The following is a 22,118-nucleotide window of genomic DNA, read 5'->3' as shown; positions in this document are numbered from 1 at the left end:
CTGGTGCCCGTTCCCCTGCCACCTCTTCTGCCATAAGCCGAAGAACATCGTGTAGAAGACACCTATTCTGCCCTGCATTTCTGGCACAGCTGCCATTTCACGTCACTTCAGGAAGCCAGGCTCGCAGCAGAACACAAGGCAGCTCAGGATTCAAACTGTACTCCGAACGCTGTCTAGATGTTTTCAGCTAGATTAAGTGGAAGAATGCTTTTATTCATTATCTCATTTTTATAGCAGCCTTTTTTGCTATTTTTATTTCCAAGCACATAACTATTTCAAAGCAGGAAAAGACCGTATTTCAAAGCAAAAAGTGTGCACCGTATCCAGTACAGAACAACTCAACCTTAAGTAAGATCTTAGGAGTCTACTGTAATTGAAATGACGAACTGCACAAAGCTATTTAATAAGAATCACAGTCCACTAAAAGAGGCATAAGTAACTTAGCTGTATAGTTTGTGTTTTAGCTTGACTTTAATTAGTTTCATGAGTCAATTTTAAGCAGTAAAAGCTAACTTGTAAGGGTCCGTTTAGATTTCGGCAGATAATCAGCATCTGTTTCTAATCAAACTTAGATGATTACCAAATTAAAACTTTTAATTAGCATTTTGCATAATTTACGTAAACTGTTGTTCGTATGTTAACGAAGGTGAAAAGGGACGTCCCCAGCAGCTATTTATTCTTCAATCACATTTATTCCTTATTTAATTCCACAATTTTATAGTACATCACCAACACCATACGTGCAAATAAATACATGCAACTAGAATTGCTGCAGCAAAATGCTTGTTTAGTTGTGGAGAAGCTAAGCCATGCTTATAGTTCAAGGGATCATTAAAGAAGCGTAAAGACCTCTCCTCATCCATCCTGTTAATACAAAAATAGTGGCAAGTGCATGTTCTGCCCTCCTTCCATTCAAGAATCCTGCTTCTTAGATTTACGAGGTGTGCTTATACTCACCTGTGAATTAAGCTTTATTAAAAATGTCTATAAGAGAATACTACAACTAGCTTTAAGTCTAAACATGACAATTTTTTACCAATGTTTACCCCATCTCCCCAACCCTTATAATGTTAACTTACTAAAAAACTCAAGTTGCTTTGCAGTCAACCCAATTATTTTAAGATGAGCTGGGAATAAGGCATACAGCCAGTCAGTAAGACTGCTTTGGAAAAACCACTGCTTCGCTGTTACTTTGCAAACAGAGCTGCCAGTCGGACTTCCAAACCTGGGACTGCAGTAGAGCAGACAAAGAGTACCACCTGCTGGTTGAACTGGCTCGATTCCCCCGCTGCTAACAGTGCTGAGGAAGGAGGGAGGGAGGGCTCCTGGGGATTTTCTTCCCCTAAAACATGACTACAGTCAATTACAGGAGGTAGCCATTGGCTTAGAGATCAGTGCATTTTTCTCTCTATCAGGGCCAAGAACCAATTTTTGTCTGTGACAAAGAAGCCGTTGGTTTTCACTTGATTTAAGTCGAATCCATCTTCTGAACCTCAAATGATTAAACAGAGATACTACTTCATTTGAAAGGAGGTACTTGAGGATGAAAAGTAACCTGTTACATTTTTTGAAGTGCACATAGTGTATGTTTCACTGCCTTAGCAAACTCCAGCACTTCAACCATCCTTAAGCTTTTCCACATACAATTTTGTTTCTATTACAACATTAAGCATGGCAGAGCACATATACTTTTAGCTTACAACGACAATAAGGCACTGTTCCCCACTCAGTAAAGGTCAGAAAAAATGCATGGCCATCACCTGTATGACAAGTAGTGTTGGTTTCCACACAAATGGAAAAATGCAAGATCCAAGTAGCAGGAAACGAAGATAAAATTCAGGACCATTTCCTTCACAAGCACAAACTGCAGCCTACTTGAACACAGTTACTGTTTTAGCTTGACACGTTTCCATACCATAAATATAGGCTTTAGACAGTTTCTACTTTTAAGCAATCCTCCCCATTCTGTTTGGGAACAGAAGAAATGTTATTTGAAGCCTCTGAAATGCAAAGCTATAAACCCAAAGAGCAGAACATTACGGTTCATACACCTGGCACCAAAATGACTAATTACAGCCATGACCTTTCAGTGGACAGACACAATATTGAGTATTTTCTTTCACCTGTATCTGTACTTGAGGACACAAACTAGTCCCATTCTCATTAATCCGAATCTGACTTCAGGATCTTCTGTACCTTCTAAAAAGGCGGCCATTAAACATTTTTCCAAGAAGCTACACTCCAAATATTTATCCATCTGCCCCACTACTGAGATAAATGCTTTTTGAAGAAAGCATAACAGTAATAATCAGAAAGTCTCTCACAGGAACGCTGTGATCATAAAAATGGAAATTAAAGAAGTTTAATTTCTACCGATTAAAGCTGCTAAAAAAAGCACTTTAACTGCAACGGCAAAAAAAATTAGCTCCACAAATGCATTTTGCTCTTTCCTTTTATTTTGCAGTTCTTATTCTTTCCTCTCAAATGCTAGCGGATGCACTACAGAGCATGGGCTCCCCCAACTGACTGTTCCCACCTGCTGTTCCTTCCCCATTGTTATGATACAAAGCATTTTGTTAAAACAATGTATTTCATAACAGCAATAAAAAAAATAGTTATTTCTGGGAAACTGCCAGTTGTGGTAAAATTAAAGCATCTATCCTAGAAGTTATAAAAAAAGACATAACACTTTTTTAGATTTCAAGAGGCTTTTCAGAGGTAAAGGAGTTCTCAGATGATTTAAACAGGATCTTTCATGCTCTATGGAGAGGCAACAGCAACAGAGAAAAATGTATCTGAGAAGAAAGCACGCTTTGAAGTTTATCTTTCTGCACTGTGCAGAACAAATAATACAAAACAAAAACATTATAGGGAATCTAAATTCAGTTACACATCATCCTTATACAGCAGATATACATGATTATAATTCTTAATTTTCATTTCTTGTGGAAGCGACAACAAGGAACTATGTCTGTTTCAAGGAGCTAACAGTCTGAAGACAAGATGAAAGAAGGGTCAAAGGAGATCAGAATAATCAAGACAATCACCAGAACGTCAGTGAAATACAATCGGAGATCAAACTTTACATTTTATTCTGCATTCCAGCGTATCAAGTTCAATTCTTGGAAAGATACATCAATAAATCAAAGTATCTGATAGCACTTAGGAAAAAAAACACAGCTGACAATTAACGGCCCATGTGGATGTGTCAAAACCAAACTGTGCTAAGGCAACCTCACTGCCTTTATGACAGTGCAGCAGATCCTCCAGGACGGGAAAAATACAAACATTATATTGTGTCAAGAGCCCTTAAAGTCACTATAATATGACGCTTTTCACAAGCAAATAAAGCAGATGAAATGAACCTCCTATAGCCTGGGCACAAAACCAATTGGAAAAACCATGCACGGAAAAATTGAGCTCAAAAATAGAAAAGTGGATTAAGCCAAATTCTGCAAGCATACATCCCAGTACTCGATACATGAATTTTGTCTCTGTATCATCTTAGCATTAGTAATGGTTCAGCTGGAATATTGTGATCAGCTGATGCTACACTAAAAAAAAAAAAAATGTTCCCCCCATTAAAAAAAATTGGAAGGAACAACCACGAAAATGAAAATCCAGCATAAAGAAAGCCTAAAAGAAGAAACAATGAAATATAATTAGAGTCCTCTTATATGTAGAAGGCAAATACAAAAAGAAAGAAACTTTCTTAGTAGACAGAACAAGTAGAAAAAGACTTAAATTACTGGAAGTTAAACTTAGGTCTGACATTAACGAAAAAAATTATAGGGAAAGTAGACCAATAAAATGACTAAGAAGGTGTATACTGTTTATAGGGCAAGCTTTTGGTAGCAGGGGGCTGCAGGGGTGGCCTCTGTGAGCAGAGCCCAGCAGCTGCCCCATGTCAGATCACAGCCAGCTCCAGCCGGCTCCAAAAGGGACCTGCTGCTGGCCAGAGCTGCGCCAGGGAGCGACAATGGGTGGGCCTCTGGGAGATTCAAGAAAGGGAAAAAAAAAAATGCTGTGCAACAGTAGCAGGGAGAGAAGAGTTAGAAATGAGAGAACCAGCTCCACAGCCAACAAGGTCAGTGCAGCAGGAGGGCAGGAGGTGCTCCAGGCAGGCAGCAGCAGTTCCCCTGCGGCCTGTGGAGAGGCCCCTGGTGCAGCAGGCTGTCCCCCTGCAGCCCATGGGTCCCACACGGAGCAGATCTCCACGCTGCAGCCCGTGGAGCCCATGCAGGAGCAGAAGAATCTCCCAGCGTTCAAGAGCAAAATTAGGCACTGCTGCTACAGAGATTTGCACACAGGAAGGATGAATGCAAAAAACTGAGCTGGCTCAGTTACAGAGGGTTACTTTATGATAGGAGTTGTGAGAAATAGAAGCGAATGGTAAAATGAGTATGGCAGCGCCATTCTAGGAACTCGAAGTTAAAAGCCCCAGAACACGGCAGTTGTCTAAAGGTGAATTAGACAGTTAAGTGACAGTCCCTGCAGTGACACTTCCATGAAGAGGGCTACAAAGAGGAAGGTTCTGTTCGCTGTCACTTTAGCAAACAGGACTGAGCAACAGCTGAGGACAAAGTCAAATGCATGGAAGGAAAGAAGTGTTAATGATTGTAGGAATTAACATATAAATTAAATGGACAAGGAATGAAGAGAAAGCCAATTTAGACTTCTGCTAGTGACATTTCCTTCTAAGGCAGTATTACTCGAATACTAATTCACAGTAACTGACATGTCAGTTACCAAGCCAGGGGACTCCTAACTACTGAGCAAACCTAAAACACCAGTATGGCTAGATAAATTTTGACCCAATTTCTCTTTTAATGCTATAAATGACAAATTGGCATATATAAAAAGAGTAAAGAATACTCTAAAAGAGTATTCTCATCACTTACAAAACACCTTAAAATGGCTGAAAGAAGTGAAACGTATTAGAGGTCTACTTTTATTTCAGAAGCATGCAAACACCCAGCCTAAGATCTAGGAGTTACTGTCCAATGTGACGTGCACAGACGCAGCTTTGAAGGGAAAGAAAAAGACCAACAGCAGAGAGTGAAGGAAAGAATGAATTTACAGCCTGGAGAACAGGAGGCTGAGGGGGGACCTCATCACGGCCTACAGCTTCCTCGCGAGGAGGAGTGGAGAGGCAGGTGACCTATTCTCCATTATCACCAGTGATAGGACCCATGGGAACAGTTAAGCTGAGGGAGGGGAAGTTTAGGCTGGACATCAGGAAGAGGTTTTTCACCGAGAGGGTGGTCACACACTGGAACAGGCTTCCCAGTGAAGTAGTCACTGCACCAAGCCTGTCGGAGTTTAAGAAGCGATTGGACTGTGCGCTTCGTCACAAGGTCTAAAATTTTGGGTAGACCTGTGCAGTGCCAGGAGTTGGTCTTGATGATCCTTATGGGTCCCTTCCAACTCGGGATATTCTATGATACTCCATTTTTATGGCTTCGGGTTGTTATCAAAGTGATTAATTAATTCCCTAGTGCTGGGTCCCATAGGAGAAAATACATGAACAATAGCAAGCTCAACACCTTAATTCAGGAATTTCTAGGAACACCACTGATCCTGTGGCTTTCCTTAAACTTACAGACATGCAGAAAACTCTTCAATAACAACTTGGTATACCAACAGTTGCCATAAATATTCTGCTGACATCAAAAAGCCAGTCAGAAATTCAAATCAATAAACTAGGATTTAGCTCACACTATGAAGGTCCAAAAGCAGTATTACAATAAAAAAAGTCTGAGAATGGTCACTTCTCAAGGGCTTTTGATATGGGTACACATAACCATCTACAAAAAGAACATGAAAACGTTGATGCAGGTGCAGGGGGAAGAATGAGGGGCACAGAGGCATCAGGGCATTGAAAAAGCAGAGACAGCAAACCTCAGTGATAAAGGTACATGACAAAGCAGGGCCTGGGCATAATGCCATCAACTGGCTCCAAACTGGTCATATAGGATAATCTGGCAGAAACATAATCGGGTACCCCTAAATTAAATAAAGGAAAATATCAGATGTCACAAGAAATTAAAAAAAAAATACACTTAACAACCAAGCGTCATTTACCTGCAAAATTGTATACTTTATATAGTTCTTTCAAATTCTGAAAAACTTTGGGATTAAAATACTTCCTTCCATAGTTATAATATTTAAAGTATTCACTACACTTCCCTTTAAATATCTTTAAAATATATTAATAGCTTTTACTGCCTGAAACTGTCAGGCATCGTAGCTGTAATTATTCATTTCTAGTAAGATTCTAATGGTTTAATCTCCTAAATTAATATAAGTCTTAACTGCACACCTGTGTTTGTGTATTCTCTTTGATGGGCTCTGTCACCTTAAATGTCAGCCTTTAGATCTCCTGAGCACTGCTTAAGGGTTTCCCATGCTCCCTATGGGACTGACTTTGCACACAGACTAACGTGCCTTGAGAGCTGAAAATTACCTGCTATAGGTAAAAAGCTCCTGTATTTATCTAAATAGTGGTAACAGCACTATCCCTTCAAAACCCTTTTTCTTTCTTTTAATTATGAAATATATGTACGTTATGCGTCTACAGAACAGACTCAAAGCTCACTGAAATACCTCCAGAATCATTCCGTGATTCTTCTGCTATTGTGGTAACTATTCAACTCGTCAGGCAAAAATAGCCTTAAAGAGTACAGGCTAAAAATAAGCAAGCTTTAGAAACATGGAACTGGTTAGCAGGTATTTCTTGTACACTGGGGGAGGATGAGGGAAGAAAACTATATTGCAGAATCCTCTTCTCTCATTGAATGTCCCCTACTAACGTGTCAAGAAATGCAGTAGACAAAACCACAAGCAAGAAACTCTCACATCTCAACATACTCGAACGCTGAGTGTATATTCATGTGTTTTCCACTCTCAGGAAAACAAGTGAACGAAATGTCTACCAAACAACATCTCACAGAGTGAGTATGTGCGTATAAAATCATTTATGTTTGCTCCCAAAAGTTCTAAGTACTTTCAAAAGTTCAAAAGCTGTATTTCCTCCCTGTCTTTCTCTTCACTGGAAAGAAGGATGTGTTGTAAACATTGCTTTTGACACCATGGTTCAACTAAAACTTGCTTCCTGAGAAAACACAGGCTAAACTCTCAATTGTTCAAGTTGATAGTTGTCAAGACAACAATTTTCAGGGTGAAACTATTTATGAAAGGCATGCCAATGATTTTCAGATAGAAATCTTCTTCAAAATTTAATCAGTTTTAATTTTTAAAAGGCAATCAAAAATGCAAAGAGATATAGCTATCAAAGCTTGTGTGTCTGAACAACACAAATCTGAAGCCATTTATTTTCTAAAAGCTGTCGGTATTACATTAGACAGTAAATAATGGAAACGAACCAATTAAGACAGCTGCTCCCAGATACTACAAAAAACACTAGTTTCTATTATTTTTGAATCGTTTGCAGTCAAAACAGGACTTTATTAAAGCCAGCTTTCTTTTTTTCTGCTGAAGAAGCTGTTTTATATTCTGATTAAGAGCCAAAAGCTTGTTATACTACACAAAATAGTACCAAGTGAGGGGAAACGGCCTCAAGTTGCACCAGGGGAGGTTTGCGTTGGGTATTAGGAAAGATTTCTACACTGAAAGGGTTGCAAAGTATTGGAACAGGCCGCCCAGGGAAGTGATTGAGTCATCATCCCTGGAGGTATTCAAAAAACACGTAGATGTAGAGCTTAGTGACATGGTTTAATGGGGGACTTGGCAGTGCTAGGTTAAAGGCTGGGCGTTGATCTTAGAGGGCTTTTCCAACTTAAGTGATTCTATGGTTCTATGAAAGCTTTAACCAAAACGGAACAAGAAAAGTAATTTCATCGCTGTCCCAAACCAGTGCCAAGAACTAAAAGCTGAAGCCCGTTATTGTCAGAGACATAGAATACAGCCTCTCAGAAGCTGAAACTACTGAGTTCTTCAAACAAAAATTTTAACAACAGTAAAGTTTCAAATGCTCCTCATTGGTCTCTGTTCTTGAGCGCAACGTCAGTCCTTGTCACCACAGTCCTAACAATCTCTTTACCTAACAAACTCTTTCTCAAAGAAAAATAAACCACTGCTGCCATCTATGTAATGCTTTCCCCCTCTACCATTTAAAACCAACTGGAACCATGTCAGTTGTTAAAGGCTCCAGGAGGGTCTCAATCACAGTAAAAGCCTACAAATGTTTACGGAGTTTAAAATAAAAGTGTAAGAATTAATAACACGCAAAGGCTGTAATAAGGAACTAAATGAGGCTGTCATTTCACATGATGGTTCAACTCCAGTTAACAGCTCACCTCTAACCAAAAAAAAAAAAAAAAAAGCAAGAATGAGGTCTATCAACCCTGCTCACCCACTTTTACTCTTGCCTTCCTTTTAGCCTTCTCCTTTCTTGCCGTTTTATTCAAGACCACACACACTACCTCTCGCCCATGCTGGCATCAGTAGGTAGGATTATATCTAGTGCTCCAAAATGTTACGTGCTTAAAGTGTTGAGCACTGAAAGCTCAGTTCCAGTTGCCTGAGCAGCAAGTCCAGGCATCTTGTACACCTACTTGCCAGAAAACATTGGTCAAAGCTATTTCCAACAAGTGATTAAAATGCAATCTACCTTTTAGTCGTTCACAAAGAATGTCTCAAAGATACACTCAAAGCAAGCTTAGAGTTTTTGAGAAAGCCCAGAGGTTTCAGAGGTTTCTCACAGAATTACTGAAGATGAATGGACTAACTCAATCCAGTGACAGCTTTGTAAAAACATCTCAAGAATATACTTAAGTTCCAAATTTCCGTAACACACTAACTGTTAAAGTTTGTATTTTGGTTTTGTGTGTGTTTTTTTTGTTTGTTTTACACAAATATGGTATAAATTTTGAATGATCATAATCCTACACATGTTCAAATACAAATTCATTATGCCAATGTCATTATATTTCATCTGAATACTTTGAACAGTTTATAGTCTCCCATTTATAACTAATGGGCTTTTTTATAGTCAGGTAAAACTCCACAGAGCAAATATTTACTTACTGAAATAAATCTTTTCCCATTTATTTTGCTCCATTAGCAATGTAAGTGTCAATCATACTGCACAAAAAACCTTATTACAGTGAAGACATTTGTTTTCATTAGATTTCATTTCCATTTTTATTTTCAGAAAGTTCTTGCTCTTTGATTAAAATTCTCTTTAATCGTGAAATCAGTCCTATCATTTCAAACTCTTCACAGCTGTCATAAAAAATTCAGAAAGTCTGGCATTTTTTCTTCTAGCTAATAACAGCCATTTTTCAAAAAAAAGAAAGCTAGAGAGTATCTGTCTTCAAAGAAGATCTTAACAGCTGCTTAAATATTATTCCTGACTGAGACTGAAGACTTCTTGATTCTGTAAAGCAGTAATTCCCAATCCATAATTCGCAAAACCTCAGGAAGCAGTCTGCAAAACCTCTGCTGGAAGTTCTAAGAACATACATCTTGCTTTCTCATGCACGTAAGCAAACATGAAAAGAAGAGGAGTGACACTTACTGAGTTCTTTGTATTTAGCTTCACTTTGTGCTGTAAACGAAGACAACTGTGACCAAACTGTACAAGACAATCCACTCATTCCCACTCCACCACCAAAAAAAAAAAAAAACAGTTGACTGGTTCTTTAATTAAATACTGAGGAACCGCTTCTTACAACGGTTCTTAGGAGTTTAACTAGAGACACTGCGATGCCAGACTAAATCAAGGTCTGAACTTCAGGAGCTCCGGCTTATCCGAGATTACAATTCTGAAATGCAGAGCCATTACCTAGAAGTTGCAAGGTGCTGTCTTCTCTTTGTAAAAGTTTAACTAGCTTTCATAGGATATCTTAGGCAATTAAAATCCAACAGGAGAATTTCCATCTGTTTACCAAGACAGAAACTGAGTATTAATTTCAGAATTTCCTTTCCCTGGAGAGGACCCCTATTTCTAACAGGTGGAATACAAAGCTTTATCTTGCTCTGTGCACAGTAAGGCATGAAAGCATTGTAACTTCCAACAGAAAAATTGGAACAGGACAGTTCATCTTTTATTCCGTTTTAAAGCTTTTTACAAGTACAACACAAAGAGAATATTGTTTCTACAGTGGCTTTATTTTTAATTGCTCCTACATACCATCACTGAGGTTAGACGTCTTTCAGATACATATGGAAATCTTTCACACATGACAGAAGAGGATTTTCAACGAAATGATGCTTTGTTGCCTCACTAGGCGTAAGAAAGCAATACCTCCTTAATCATTTCAATAAAGTGAAGGCACATTCAATAGCATAGAATCAAGCCATACTCCTAGCTATTTCCAGCAGCCTGCAAACATTAATTTATTCTCACAAATCTGAGTGCTGAAACTGTGACAGGACAATATGAGACCGGGGAATAAGTAGCAGAAATACAGCTCCACAAACACAGCATTTGCTGAAATGTCTGTTCAACCAAAGAATGACATTTATAATACTCTCAGAAAGACCCAGGAAAGCCCATGAGCCACTCTTTAGCTAGACAAATTCATTCTCGGTATTACACAAGTCATCTTTTATCATCAATATGTACTGGTGCCAGATCTTTCAATTCAGCAACACAATTACACATAGAGTCAGCTACATCTTAGAATATTTAAGGGTGTTGTTGTTTTTGTCTTTTTGATTAAGTAGTATTTTAAGAGAATTTTTGTTCAGTGTAGCAATGATGATACATCTTTTTTATTAATTTTATTCTGAGAACTACAGGCAAACCTGGAGCTTTGTAACAAAATAGTTTGTGGCTGCCATGCAAAATTCTATTGAAATCATTAATCCAGAAACTGCAATATCCATTTTCCATTTCAGAGTAGGAATAAAAAGAACAGGAGACAGCAAAAGATTAATTTCATCCCATAACAAGATATCAGGTGACCAAGTATCTAATACCAAGAGGAATAACTATACACAAGTCAGATTTCCAAGGTTCCCCACTTGCTAAAATATTTAAAATATCTGTATGTTCATACCCTATAATTCACATTTATGCCTGGGTATAAAGTCTATATAAAACTTATTTACTTGTACATTAATACCATTTGTTTTAAAACTGTATATAAATTCTTCAACAACTGTATCTAATAGCTTAAAAAAAAGGTAAACAGTAGTTTTGGTTACACATCTACATTCCAGCAACTTGCAGTAACTAGTACAAATAAGCAGAATCAAACTGATTTTAGCACATACAAATGCGCAACCATGTGTTAAAAACACACTTGCACAACAGAAACCTATTTTTTTCACCTACATGGACAATTATGCAGTAAGTTGCATTCTTGAGCAATCCATACAGGATTTTCATAATTTCATTATAGTATTCTAATGATGGCTCAACAGCTATCTTAAGTATTCCTTGAAAGCATTTCTTTTTAGTTTTCAGTTTTCCAGATTTCAGTATTCATGACATGGCAAGGTTTACAAAGTCTCCAGATCAGTGTAATTTGTTTTGGTTACTAAGGCAAGAAGCCAACATCTTAAAATTAGTGGACTGCAGAGGTTCTAGAACAAAGTTTATTAACAAAAGACATACGCTGACCAAGACTATTTTCTGAATTAAGTAATCTGATGAGAATGGGTTGCACAGTATGTATACTTTTGGTTAGAATAAAGCACAGCCACTGAAACCTTTAATAAGAGGTAAGCATATTTCACACAATTCATCACTAACATGCCAAAAAAAAGCAAGGTGATTCCAACCTGAGTGTTAGTTGCTCTGATTGACAGTTGAAACATACAAATAAATGCCTTATCTGAAGAACACAGTAACCCATCTAGAATCTTGATTCAAAGATACCTCCTATAAACTTTAGTAAAAAATGTTTAACTTGTTTTCATAATTACACAGTTTGCAGTTAAATGTTGTTTGACAAAGCAGACAGAGCTTCTTCGGTTGCAGCACACAGTTACATCACTTAATCCTCATTTCTGTGCCAAGACTATTCTCCAAGTTTAGGAGGAGTTCTGAGTGTTTGTTTTTTTTAAAGCCTCAAGTTCACATTTATTTTTTAAACAGAAGTACAGAAACTACCTTAAAGAAAATTTTTAAAAACATCAGGCACACACTACATAACACAAATCCAGAAAGTAACATACTTACGGCTTCAAATTGTAAGTTAACATGCTCCAGGAACTTCTGCCTTAAACCTTCAGTCAGTTCATTGAAGCGGTATCGAAAGAGATCCATTTCTTGTTGAAGAAACCAACGCCTGAGATCCTCACTGCAGAGAAATGATCAAAACCAGCATATGTTTTCTGATTATGCATTCTCTCTTTCAACATAAAGCAGATGTCAGGCCTAGTGAACACAACATTAAATGCAAGGCTGACTTTGTCATAGGACCCACAAACTGGGGAGCTTGTAAGAGAAGGCAAGAAACCTTCAGGAAGGAGCACTTAATCAGAAAAGACTTTTGAAGACACAATACCTAAAGAAGCATGACTGTGCACGTTTTGGAAGAATGGAGGTAGTCAATCTCAATACTAAAAACTGCTCTGCAGGTATTGAAGTTGTTAGCCTCTTTTAAATGGTATTAACCATTTCTTACCTATTTTAGTTTCATCATTTCTTAGTTGTTCTAGATAAGGATAGCCACCCACAGATAATATTCTCCTTAAAGGACAGCTTTTCTTCTTCAACATGGCACAATATTTTTTAGTAGCACTATTGGATGCATTACAAAGCCTACTTATTTTAAATATTACTTCTGGAGTATCCCCTAGCTGGGGGAACATGCACACCTATCAGGAAAAGCTGATGAAAACTTGTACCCCTGGGTGGCAGTGTTAGACTACTAGAAACTTAGAAAGGGGCTGCAGCAAGAAAACACGTCTGGCAACACACCCTCTGCCAGGCCCCAGGGAATTGAATCAAGCTAGTTTGCAGTTATGCCTATTTAAGCACACTTTTCAGACACCACTTGCTATATTAGTAGCTTTCACCACCTAACCTAATGATTTGTGCCAAGCTCATTTTTTCTGACCTAGTACAGTAAAATCCTATAGAGTAAGGTATTCTATTTGCCTCCCAAATTTATCTTTTGGAGAACATGACAGTTTTAGAGCATAGAAATATTTCACTCCTGCAATACCCGCTTTTCAAGACAGAATATACAGGATGCAGTGTCACCTCAGTGCTCATGATACCATTTTCCACTATCTGAGTAAGCACTAAGTCCACCTTTTCAAGAAAAATAAAAAAGCTATTTAAAGCAGAAACTGTTTCCCCAGCTTCTTTACTGCAGCACTATATCAAAGCTACCTGTATACAAAGATATGAAAATACATTTGCAAATAGTTTAAAGAGTGCCTTGGACCCCAGCCGAGTCTTCCCCTTCCCAGGGTTTTTTTTCCCCCCTAGACTACCAAGCCAAGCTCTGTCCTGCTGATTCTGCAGCCCACCAAAACAGGTATTCATTTCTGCACCACATTTCACCCTCAACAAGCTGCTCACCTCTGACCTGCGTATAGCCTAGCTCTTAGGATACTTCCTTGAAACACCGGGTTTGAACCAGGTCTCCCATTTCCCAAGGAAACACCCCAATCAAATGAGCCCTCTCTGAGGCAGGCTCATGAGCCTGCCACAGCACAGGCGTCTCCTGTTATGCAGAAGACGGAGGTTCCCTCCTCCTGCCAGGCAGCGGGAGGAGACCTAGATCAAGGGGGGGAATGGAGGCAGGTGCCTATTCGGGGTGGTAGGCGAGCCCTCTCTCCGCCCACCTCACCTTCTCATCTACCCTTAAATAATCGATATGAAGGACTAGAACAAGACAATCCGAATGACAAAGTAGATAAAAACCCGTCCCAGCTGGAGGGGGCGCCTAAGACAAGGCGACCTACACATCGCATTGCCACATCATCCTTCAAAAAAGAAAGAAGGGCTATTGTTATGGGGGGCTCCCTTCTGAAAGGGACAGAGGGACCGATATGCCGACCGGACCCAACCCGCAGAGAAGTCTGTTGCCTCCCTGGGGCTCGGGTGAGAGACTTCGCCAAGAAAGTCCAGCGCCTGGTACGGCCCACTGACTACTACCCGCTACTGGTCTTTCAGGCTGGTAGCGATGAAGTAGCAACGAGAAGTCTGAAGGCGATCAAAAGAGACTTTAGGGATTTGGGGCGACTACTTAGAGGATCAGGGGCGCAGGTTGTGTTTGCCTCTGTCCTTCCAATAGGGGGGATCGAAGCTGAAAGGCGTGCTGTTCACATAAACTCGTGGCTTCGAGACTGGTGTGACCGGCAGAACTTTGGGTTCTTTGATCACGGGAAGGTCTATGCTACACAGGGCCTGATGGCACCTGATGGGATGTGCCTCTCTCGGAGAGGGGTAAGGATCTTTGGTCAGGAGTTGGCAGGGCTGATAGATAGGGCTTTAAACTAGAGTCGAAGGGGGAAGGGGCTAAAACCAGGCACGCCGGTGAAGACCTAAGGGAAGGTACGCTAGAATCAGAGGGGCTGGGTGCCAGTGAGGTCCTTCGGGCAGATCCACAAGGTGCTGAGTGTAAGGAGACGCACCTGAAGTGCTTCTACACGAACGCACGCAGTATGAGGAATAAAATGGATGAGCTAGAAGTCCTGGCCCAGTCCTGCAACTACGATATCATCGGCATAAGCGAAACCTGGTGGGATGAGTCCTGTGACTGGGGTGTTGCGATAGATGGTTACAGGCTCTTCAGGAGGGACAGGCAGGGTAGGCGAGGTGGTGGGGTGGCGATGTATGTGAAGCAGGGGCTGGACTGTGTGGAACTTCAGGTCGGCGATGGCAAAGTTGAGAGCCTCTGGGTAAGGATCAAGGGACGAATGAATAAAGGGGATGTCGTTGTGGGAGTCTATTACAGACCGCCTGGCCAGGACGATAGCGCCGATAAATTATTCTTTACAGAACTAAGAGAGGCCTCGAGATTAACTCCCCTTGTCCTTATGGGGGACTTCAACTTGCCAGACGTTAACTGGGAGTGCCACACGGCTGACACGAGCAAGTCCAGGAGGTTCATGAAGCACCCAGATGATAACTTCTTGGTGCAGGTGCTAACGGAGCCAACTAGGAAAGGTGCCCTCCTAGACCTGTTGCTAGAAAACAGAGAGGGTCTGGTGGGAGATGTGGTGATTGGTGGCTGCCTTGGTCAAAGCGACCATGAAGTGGTTGAGTTCAAAATTTACGGTGACAGAAGGAAAAGTGCCACCAAAACCTCATCCCTAGATATGGGGAAAGCGGACTTCAGGCTGCTCAGGGAACTAGTCAGCAAGGTCCCCTGGGAAACTGCTCTTGAAGGCCTCGATGTCCACCAGTGCTGGTCATTCTTTAAACGATGCCTCCTAGAAGCACAAGATCAGGCAATTCCTAAATATCGCAAGTCAGGCAGGCGGGGCAGGAGGCCGGCGTGGCTGACCAGGAACATTCTAATGGAGATTAGGCGGAAACAGAGAGTGTTTCGCTACTGGAAGGAGGGCCAGGTGTCATGGAAAGAATACAGGGATGCTGTTCGTGTTTGTAGGCAGAAAATTCGTGTGGCCAAAGCACACCTAGAGTTGAAGCTGGCTGTGTCTGTGAGAGAAAATAAAAAGGGCTTTTTCAGATATGTGAATGGAAAAAGGAGAACTAAAGAATACATAGGGCCACTCCTTGATAGGGAAGGTCTCCTCACAGACAATGACATAGGCAAAGCAGAGACGCTTAACGCCTTCTTTGCCTCTGTCTTCAATGCCGATGATGGGCTTCGGGACCCAGGGTGCCCTGAGCTAGAGGACCGGGACGGTGGGGATGACAAACTCCCAACCGACCCTGAACGTGTGCGGGATTTGCTACTCCACCTGGATCCCTACAAGTCCATGGGTCCGGATGGGATTCATCCCCGGGTGCTGAAAGAGCTGGCGGACGTCATCGCGGAACCTCTCTCAATTATTTTTCAACAATCCTGGGAATTTGGAGAGGTCCCGGTAGACTGGAAGCTGGCAAATGTTGTGCCGATTTACAAGAAGGGTCAGAAAGAAGACCCTAGCAATTACAGGCCTGTCAGTCTCACGTCAGTGCCTGGTAAAATCATGGAGAAGATGGTTCTCGAACTTATTGAGGCGCACCTGGGGGACAAAGCAGTTATTGGTCCCAGCCAGCATGGGTTTGTGAAGGGCAGGTCCTGCCTAACTAACCTGATTTCCTTTTATGATAAGATCACCCGTATGATGGACCAAGGGAAACCAGCTGATGTGATTTTTTTGGACTTCAGCAAGGCTTTTGACACGGTTTCCCATAGGATCCTACTGGACAAAATGTCCACCATACAGCTAAATAAAAACATCATACAATGGGTGAGCAATTGGCTAACGGGCAGGGCCCAAAGGGTTATGGTAAATGGGGCTGCGTCAGGCTGGCGGGCGGTCACCAGTGGGGTCCCTCAAGGCTCCATTTTAGGGCCGGTACTTTTCAATATTTTTATAAACGATCTGGATGTAGGAATAGAAGGTATTTTGAGCAAGTTTGCTGATGACACCAAACTTGGAGGAGTTGTGGACTCGAATGAGGGTGGAAAGGCCTTGCAGAGGGATCTGGATAGGTTGGAGAGCTGGGCGATCACCAACCGCATGAAGTTCAATAAGAGCAAGTGCCGGGTCCTGCACCTGGGACGGGGAAACCCTGGCTGCACGTACAGACTGGGCGATGAGACGCTGGAGAGCAGCCTAGAAGAGAGGGATCTGGGGGTCGTGGTAGACAGCAAGTTGAATATGAGCCAGCAGTGTGCCCTGGCGGCCAGGAGGGCCAACCGTGTCCTGGGGTGCATCAAGCACGGCATCGCTAGTAGGTCAAGGGAGGTGATTGTCCCGCTCTACTCTGCGCTGGTGCGGCCTCACCTCGAGTACTGTGTGCAGTTCTGGGCACCACAGTATAAAAAGGACATGAAACTGTTGGAGAGTGTACAGAGGAGGGCTACGAAGATGGTGAAAGGCCTGGAGGGGAAGACGTACGAGGAACGGCTGAGGTCACTGGGCCTGTTCAGCCTGGAGAAGAGGAGGCTGAGGGGAGACCTCATCACAGTCTACAACTTCCTCGTAAGGGGGTGTCGAGAGGCAGGAGACCTTTTCTCCATTAACACCAGTGACAGGACCCGCGGGAACGGGGTTAAGCTGAGGCAGGGGAAATTTAGGCTCGACATCAGGAGGGGGTTCTTCACAGAGAGGGTGGTTGCACACTGGAACAGGCTCCCCAGGGAAGTGGTCACTGCACCGAGCCTGTCTGAATTTAAGAAGAGATTGGACTGTGCACTTAGTCACATGGTCTGAACTTTTGGGTAGACCTGTGCGGTATCAAGAGTTGGACTTGATGATCCTTAAGGGTCCCTTCCAACTCAGGATATTCTATGATTCTATGATTATATAACAGATGAGGACCTTCTTTTAAAAAGATAAGTCACAGAGAAAAAGAAAACAGTCCAAATATCTGCATCTGTCATTAATTCCGAGAGATTCCAGAGCAATTTTTAAGAGATGAAGGGAAAAACAAAAAGAACATAAACACCAGAAATGAACAACTAATTATTCATAATCCCACACATGTGTAATAAAGAACAGTAGAAGGAATTTTACTTGTAATCATGTTATTCACGTCATTTCCTTCTTTCAGGATTATAAACTATGCCAGAGAAGGGCCTCAACAAGGGCCATGGTGAGGTTTCCTCCATCTGGAGGCTTCTGAGGCCTCTGCTACACCCCATTCTGCTCAGGCAGTCTGTAGCCAAACTACATGCAACGTGCCTGGTCTGCTCTGGTCTGTTCTCCACCACTCTGCACCAAAACTCTCACCTGTCCCAGGACCTATTCCAAGGAAAATCTCCATCCATTTCAGCTCCATCTCTTTGCCTAGAGCACAGTCCATCCTCACTTTCCTGGCCTGGTCTTCCCCTTAGAGCCTGTATGCATCCATAGCAGCAGTTCAGTCACCTCAGCTATCACAGTAACACAGTACTCATTCTACCACTCTCGCCAAATTTAAACAAATGATACTGCATTAGAGTGCAATTGAACTAGTAATTCAAGCCAAACGCACTTTGTATTTGCTGGTTTTAATTAGAAAACAGGACAGCAATGGCAAGGCGTTAGGAGTTCATACTGATGCATAACAAAGCTGCTAATAGACATAAAGCACTGACAACCTCTACCATCCAAAGACTGCAGCTGAGACAAAACAAAAGCACTTGACAGGACCAACTACATACCTCAGATTACGCGTGGAAAAAAAATGGTATGCAAGCACCCAAAAAAAAGCATCTTTCTTTTAGACAGAACGAACAGTCAGTGGAGAAAACCTCAAACTCAAGCAGTATTTTTAGTTTCCCAGAAATAAGGCTCTCTTTTGACAATATTATAAAGCCTATTTACATAGGTCTTTGGTCACTAAGAAACAGCTGAAGTATATGCAGCAGTTAAATTTAATTGTCCATAACTGAAACAATGACTGATAAACTGCTGTACTTTATTCTCAAAAGGAGATGACAAAAAGAATAGGCTTAAATCAATGCTCAGTGTGTAAAACCCAGAAGTTTATATATTACAAAGCTAAAAAATAAAACTTACTTCAAAAGCTGGACATTTATCTTAATTCTGAATATGCATTTTCATCACAGTTGAAATCATGCTTCTAGAAGAAAAGGTCTCTACTTGAACCTACCGCCTCTCTGTTTAGTAGCCACTCAGCTCTGTAGTATCTATAAAACCTATGATAAAGTAACGTAATGTAACATCTACATCTAAAGTTATTAATAAGACTATAGAGTAATCCAAAAAGTACTTACGACTGACAATAAGCAAGGCGTAGTATGAAATGAGAGATATGGTCCTTTCTTCTTGCATCATAATCATCCTCAGCCAAAGCCTACAAAAAATGTATTATTTCAGAGAACTGATCTCTTCCAGATTAAAAATCCACAATTAATTTATCACGGCTGTTTAACATCATATTTATACTCACATTTAAGACAACAAACACAAGACTATTAAAGAAGGGGATCGACAAAAAAAAACAAACAGTACCCTAGAAGACAAACTAGAACTCTGACAGAATACCAGAATTTAAGTTTTAGGAACAGTATTTCATCACCTGTATCTTTATTCAGAATTTCTGAATGGTGTACAGAAAATAGCGCAAAAAGAAAGTTCCTCTTTTATACTTACTTTGTAGGGAAACTTAAGTCTGCGGAACTCGGCCTCCAGCTTCATTTTGTATGAATCGCTACTTCTTACATAGCTCACACCAAGGTTTTCAACTACTTTAAGCACTGGGGGGAAAGAAAAGAAAAATAAAGTTCATATTAGAGACAACACCTTGAAATGAAATCTTACTGTATCATGACTCGAGAAATGAACAGAACAGGTAAGGTCACATAAATTGCTTCTTGCGGTAAGGCGAGCAAAAGGGTACGAAATATGGAGGATAGAGCACGGCCCACCTTATCTGTAGCCCACAAGACCTGAGCAGCTCCCCCAACTCTGAGACCCAGACAGTCAGTACAGAAGGGGAGACACCCGACTGATGGATCCGCCTCAGAGCATCAGTTTTCATGGTACTGGCTAAAAAAAACTTGGCTTCAACTGTTTGGGGGAGTTCAGGGGAACCCTGGCTCACAACAGTTTCAGTCGCTGTACTGAAAGACATCCAATAAAGATATCCAGAAACCGTAATATTCTCATAAAACACAACCCTACAGTCCAAACCCATAAAACCCTGACTGCTTACACACCGAGCTTTCACTGTGAAATCAGCTGTAGTTCTTTGAAATATCTACAGCAGCACGTTCTCCATTAACAGGGGTGTACTTTAGCGCGAGTGGGCTACTAATTTCTACCAGTAACAGGCAGACAGGGTACATCAGGCTTGTCAAGAGCACAAATTATGCCAGAAAGAACCCAAAACCCCACCGTGACGCTTACACCCAAAAAACCCCGAGTGAGGCAGGTTTGGGCCGGCACCCCCGGGGCTGACAGACTTTGCCCGGGGACCCTACTCACGCCTCAGGCGGTCGACGGCGAAGCTCTCAAACTCGGCGAGGGAGATGTTCTCGGTGGGGGGCTCCTGGTAGAACTGCAGGCTGTGGGGGTACGGGTCCCGCCTGTCCCCGGCCAGCCTCGTGTGCCGCTGCCGAGCTCTGCTGCTGAACTCCATCCCCGCCGCCGGCAAGCCTGCGGGACAGACACGGCCGCTCAGGGACGGGGCGTGGGGGAAAATGGAGACCGGGGAAGGGGCCCCCGGCCCTCAGGGGGACAGGGGAGAGGGTCCTGGGTCCACCCCCCCCCGGCGGCCCCGTCCCCGCCGCCATTTCGCGGCCCCCCCCCCCCCACCTGCTCCCGCTCCGGCCCCGCGCGCGCTCCGGCTTCCCGCGCACCGCCCGCCCCGCCCGCTTCCGTCCCGCCCCGTCCGGCTGTGCCCGCACTCAACATGGCGGCCTCGGCTACGGGCGCCTGCGGCCGCTCTAGGGGCTGAGGGAGCTCTATGGTAGCTGCCTCAGCAGCCGTGGCGGGGAGGCTGGTACCTACAGGGGTTGCTTTAACTGCGGTGACCTCGGATTTTTTCGCAGTCACGACAGGATTTTTGGTCGAGCAGGGTGTGTGTGTCCTGCACGGCGGCTTCGCCTTGTCTCCTGTGCAGCTGCCCCCGGTGGTGATGGTGGCAGGAGGTGAATGCCCCTTGGTGGCACCCTCCACCCCATCCTCACCCGGAGCAATGCCCTTTCCTGAGGAAAATAAATACATAAATACATAAATAAATAAATAAATTGTAAAATGTTCTTCCCCTTTTTTAATATTCTTCTTTTATTAAAAAACTCTGAATTTCTGGGAAATCTCATGGAGGACTTTGAATGTCTGTCATGGCAGTAATTTCCACTACTTGTCTGTCTTGAGACATTTTCAATATTAGGTATGCTGAATATCAGTATAATAAAGTGATTCCCCACAAGCCAAACTGGATTCGTGAGTAGTTCCTGTAATTTCAGCTAACCTGAGCCAGGTACAGTTGTTCAGTAGTACCAGACCACAGCCAGCACTGGATATCCATTCAGGGGGACCTGGCCATAAAAGCCAGGTGCATAAATTCATCATCTCTCAGGTATCTGAGATGTTATCTCTGAAAGTTAAAGCATCCACCCGAAGGGTCCTCTGGTGCACTTAAAATGGTCAATGCTCTTCATAGTAGAAAGTGAGCATGATTCCCAACCTCTTTGTTTTATTGCCAGGATTGCCCCGGCCCAGATGCAGGACCTTGCACTTGGCCTTGTTGAACCTCATGAGGTTCACACAGCCCCACCTCTCAAGCCCATCTAGGTCCCTCTGGATGGCATCTCTTCCCTCCAGCGTGTCAACCACACCACACAGCTTGGTGTCATCATCAAACTTGCTGAGGGTGCACTCGATCCCACTCTCCATGCCACCAACAAAGATGTTAAATAGCTCTGGTTCCAGTAGTGACCCCTGAGGGATGCCACTCATCACTGATCTCCACCTGCACGCTGAGCCATTGATCACAACTGTTTGAATGCCACCATCCAGACAGTTCCAAACAAGAGATGTTGGTTGATCATCTTGCAACAAAGTGAGTATAAAGGGATGGAAAATCAGAACTACTGTGCGGCTTATACCGACAAAGTGAATAAATAAATAAATAAATAAAATCAGTAGCTTAGGCTGGCAACTTGTTTTTAAGAACAGTGAAGCTGCCTACCATGGACCAGGACACGTACTGTTCTCATGTTCATGGGCAACACCTAAGATATTGCAGAGTAACTGGATAGCAACTTTAACAAGCGGGCCCCCTAGAAGCAAGCCTGAAAATGTAGACTGTCTCTATATTAGCCAATTAAAGATGGTGTTGAGTTCACCCGATATGGGATAACCCGCTCCAGTTAATCTTTGAAACAAGGCAGCGCCATCCAAATTGCCTACTGAGAATAGTCCTGTGCCCATGCTACTTCTCAAACTGTGAAGTGTGCCGTTCGGTCCAGGCCAAACCTCTGCCAGGGACCATTTGAATAGTTTGAACAGATAAAATAACCTTCGCTCTTTAGGTCTGCTCTGTAGTTTTCCAG

The 22,118-nt window shown here is 42.4% G+C and overlaps 1 protein-coding gene across 4 annotated transcripts in view; it reads right to left on the bottom strand.

Annotated features, from left to right (window-relative positions):
• PRIM2 (DNA primase subunit 2) overlaps positions 1–20,720 on the bottom strand; it is a 120,968-nt gene extending 100,248 nt beyond the window's left edge. The window contains exons 1-5 of one of the 4 annotated variants that reach the window (XM_083831353.1): positions 20,572–20,720; positions 20,047–20,217; positions 19,213–19,316; positions 18,834–18,913; positions 12,155–12,275 (exon numbers count right to left, since the gene is read on the bottom strand). In XM_083831353.1, coding sequence (XP_083687479.1) covers positions 12,155–12,275; positions 18,834–18,913; positions 19,213–19,316; positions 20,047–20,200 — 459 coding nt within the window. In that variant the 5' untranslated portion in view covers positions 20,201–20,217; positions 20,572–20,720. The other 3 variants (XM_083831352.1, XM_083831351.1, XM_083831354.1) reach the window with 3 other exon arrangements.
• Positions 20,721–22,118: the final 1,398 nt, after the last annotated feature.

Source organism: Anser anser (genome assembly GCF_964211835.1).
Source record: "Anser anser genome assembly, chromosome: 3".
Lineage (NCBI taxonomy): Eukaryota > Metazoa > Chordata > Aves > Anseriformes > Anatidae > Anser > Anser anser.
Note: the sequence above shows the minus strand (reverse complement) of the source record. Positions and strands in the feature narration are given on the sequence as shown.